Source organism: Notothenia coriiceps, unplaced genomic scaffold (assembly GCF_000735185.1).
Source record: "Notothenia coriiceps isolate Sejong01 unplaced genomic scaffold, NC01 NC01_scaffold00004495, whole genome shotgun sequence".
Lineage (NCBI taxonomy): Eukaryota > Metazoa > Chordata > Actinopteri > Perciformes > Nototheniidae > Notothenia > Notothenia coriiceps.
The window spans coordinates 297,785-301,325 of NW_011337196.1; the positions used below are offsets into that span (position 1 = coordinate 297,785).

General features: G+C 43.5%; 1 protein-coding gene across 1 annotated transcript in view; it reads left to right on the top strand.

The window, feature by feature from the left end:
- The first annotated feature begins 203 nt into the window (after positions 1-203).
- Positions 204-3,541, top strand: part of LOC104942427 (ubiquitin-protein ligase E3B-like) — a 9,780-nt gene continuing 6,442 nt past the window's right edge. Inside the window, exons 1-6 of the mRNA XM_010767646.1 lie at positions 204-348; positions 451-527; positions 698-807; positions 2,409-2,510; positions 2,602-2,662; positions 2,760-2,831. Coding sequence (XP_010765948.1) covers positions 204-348; positions 451-527; positions 698-807; positions 2,409-2,510; positions 2,602-2,662; positions 2,760-2,831 — 567 coding nt within the window. The remainder of the gene's footprint in view (positions 349-450; positions 528-697; positions 808-2,408; positions 2,511-2,601; positions 2,663-2,759; positions 2,832-3,541) is intronic.

Genomic DNA, 3,541 nt, shown 5'->3' on the forward strand with positions numbered 1-3,541 from the left:
TCAGGTAACACAGATACTAACACTCACTCAGTCACTCAGGTAACACAGATACTAACACTCACTCAGTCACTCAGGTAACACAGATACTAACACTCACTCAGTCACTCAGGTAACACAGATACTAACACTCACTCAGTCATCCAGGTAACACCTGCAGATACTTAGGGATTCACCTGTGCAGACTCTCTGTTCCTAATGAATACATGACTGTAACGCTGATGTTCCTGCAGCTCCAGGCGAAGGTGTGCTCGCTGACGGAGGCTCTGCAGGGATTGGAGCAGAAGAAGAGGCAGCTGGAGGAGAGTCAGGACGCTCTGATGGAGGAGGCGGCCAAGCTGCACGCTCAAGGTCAGTCGCCATGGTGATAGGAAACGCTGCTCTCTAATTGGCTGACGTTCGGTTAACATTGAACACATTCATAACACCGTGTGTGTGTGTGTGTGTGTGCAGGTCAGATGCAGCACGGGAAGGTGACGGATAAAGAGAAGGAGCACATGAGCCGCCTGCAGGACGCAGAGGAGATGAAGGTACGGGTGGATCTGCAGCAAGACACTCAGTAACTGTTGAAGTGTCCCAGAGCCTCTGTGTTGTGATGTTCACAGGATTTAGTAAAGAAGGCTATTCATCAGAACAGTTTGTTGTTAATACCTACTGTAGGTTGATATTAAATAATGAAGTGACGTGTGTTGCCGTGCAGAGGACTCTGGAGGAGCAGATGGAGAACCACAGAGAGGTTCACCACAAACAGCTGAGCCGCCTGAGAGACGAGATCGAGCTGAAGCACCGAGAGGGGGAGCGCCTCAAAGAGTACGTGTTACATATATATTACATCATATGTGTTACAGGGTGCAGACTAATTAAACCAATACAAATAGTGAAAGAAATAACAAGAGAAATAAAATTGAGAGAATTGTGAGAAAAATCTATATTTTCCCAACAAGAATGTCTTGAGATGTGCAAGAGGAGTCTTTTTACACGTAAATGGAATATAATATTTAGAGAAATAAAGATGCAAACAGGTTAATGTTTCTGGTTGTTCTTTACAGAGTCCAGGTATTTAATAATCTGAATTGGGATGAAAATGTCTCTCAGTCTGGTGGTTTTAGTCCTGATGCTGTCCCTGAGTCTGGTGGTTTTAGTCCTGATGCTGTCTCTGAGTCTGGTGGTTTTAGTCCTGATGCTGTCCCTGAGTCTGGTGGTTTTAGTCCTGATGCTGTCTCTGAGTCTGGTGGTTTTAGTCCTGATGCTGTCTCTGAGTCTGGTGGTTTTAGTCCTGATGCTGTCTCTGAGTCTGGTGGTTTTAGTCCTGATGCTGTCCCTGAGTCTGGTGGTTTTAGTCCTGAAACTGTCCCTGAGTCTGGAGGTTTTAGTCCTGAAACTGTCCCTGAGTCTGGTGGTTGTAGTCCTGATGCTCTCCCTGAGTCTGGTGGTTTTAGTCCTGATGCTGTCCCTGAGTCTGGTGGTTGTAGTCCTGATGCTGTCCCTGAGTCTGGTGGTTTTAGTCCTGATGCTGCGGTACCGCCTGCCAGACGACATCAGACAGAACAGTTTATAAGGTATGTAAGGGAAACTTCTGCAGCAATGGAGAGTCAGGACTCAGAGAGACACAAGGAGAGTTGGAGCTTTGATGTCAAACACTGATGTTTATTACAAGTATCGGCCGGAGAAATTCACATCACAAGTCACACAGCCAGAGATTCTGACTGCCCTGGTGGTTTGCAATGTCAAAATCTGACCAGCCTCTCTCTCAATAGACCTTTTAACATGTTTGGCGTGTGTTACCATTAGCGTACCGCACCGCTGTCGAACAACGCCGACACACCGGCCTCGTCCGATCCACCACTCGCACTCCATCGTTATTGTAGTCCGCAGGGAACCCGAAATATTCCCACACAGCTGATTTAAAAGAGGCAGGTGGGTTCTAGCTCCTGTGTGTTATCTGAACTCGCCTTACTAACTTTTCTTCTTCTTGTATTTTGTTCGTTTTGTTGTTGTGTTTTCTTCTTGTTCTTCATTTGTTGTTTTAGGGCGGCAGGCAAACAGCTTTTAGGCGCAATACCGCCCCCTGGATTATAAATAGTGTAGTGAATACTGCCCTGAATGACAGACCTTTTTTCCCACTCGTAAAAAAAAGGCGTATTCGTCGTGTGACTGCATGCACCGAACCGTGACGTCAAGGAGCGAATACGGATACCGTTACACCCCTAACAGGGTGCAAACTCAAAGAGTCCATACATATTTCCATCCATCTTCTCCCGCTTATCCGTGGTCGGGTCGCAGGAGTGGCAGTTCTAGCAGAGAGCCCCAAACTTTCTTTTCCCTGGCCACATCAATATCAATATCCATACATATTTATGAAATGATATACAGTATGATAGTGAGCATGCTGATGTGATGTGTTTCCTCAGTCTGACCCAGGCTCTGCAGCTGGAGGTCAGGAAGCTGCAGTCAGACTGCGACAAGCTGAAGGCTGAGGACCACAACAAGGAGCAGAAACTGCAGAAACTCATGTGAGTTGGTGCACGTCCAACAATACATCACTATAACATGATAATATCATGTGAAGATATAACATCAGCTGTTTGTGTTGTGAGCTCTCAGGTTCCTGAACGAGAAGAGGGAACAAGCCAAAGAGGACCTGAAGGGTCTGGAGGACACGGTGGTGCGTGGGTCTTATATCTTTATTAGATGTCTCTATATTAGATGTCTCTTTATTAGATGTCTCTATATTAGATGTCTTATTGTGTGTCCTCCCACAGGCCAGAGAGCTGCAGACTCTGAACCACCTTCGGAAAGTGTTCATCGAGGACCTCGGGGCTCGAGTCAGGAGCGTAAGAAAACTTCTTCTACCGACCATTTATTAAAACAACAGTTAAACACATCAACTTTGAAAGGGTCCTCTCCTGCTGATGTTCACGCTTTAATGTTCGTGCTTTAATGTTCGTGCTTTAATGTTCGTGCTTTAATGTTCGTGCTTTAATGTTCGTGCTCTAATGTTCACACTTTAATGTTCACACTTTAATGTTCACACTTTAATGTTCATGCTTTAATGTTCATGCTTTAATGTTCACACTTTAATGTTCACACTTTAATGTTCACACTTTAATGTTCATGCTTTAATGTTCATGCTTTAATGTTCACACTTTAATGTTCACGCTTTAATGTTCGTGCTTTAATGTTCATGCTTTAATGTTCATGCTTTAATGTTCATGCTTTAATGTTCATGCTTTAATGTTCACGCTTTAATGTTCATGCTTTAATGTTCACGCTTTAATGTTCACACTTTAATGTTCACGCTTTAATGTTCACGCTTTAATGTTCATGCTTTAATGTTCATGCTTTAATGTTCACACTTTAATGTTCACACTTTAATGTTCACGCTTTAATGTTCATGCTTTAATGTTCACGCTTTAATGTTCATGCTTTAATGTTCATGCTTTAATGTTCACACTTTAATGTTCATGCTTTAATGTTCATGCTTTAATGTTCACACTTTAATGTTCATGCTTTATTGTTCACACTTTAATGTTCATGCTTTAAT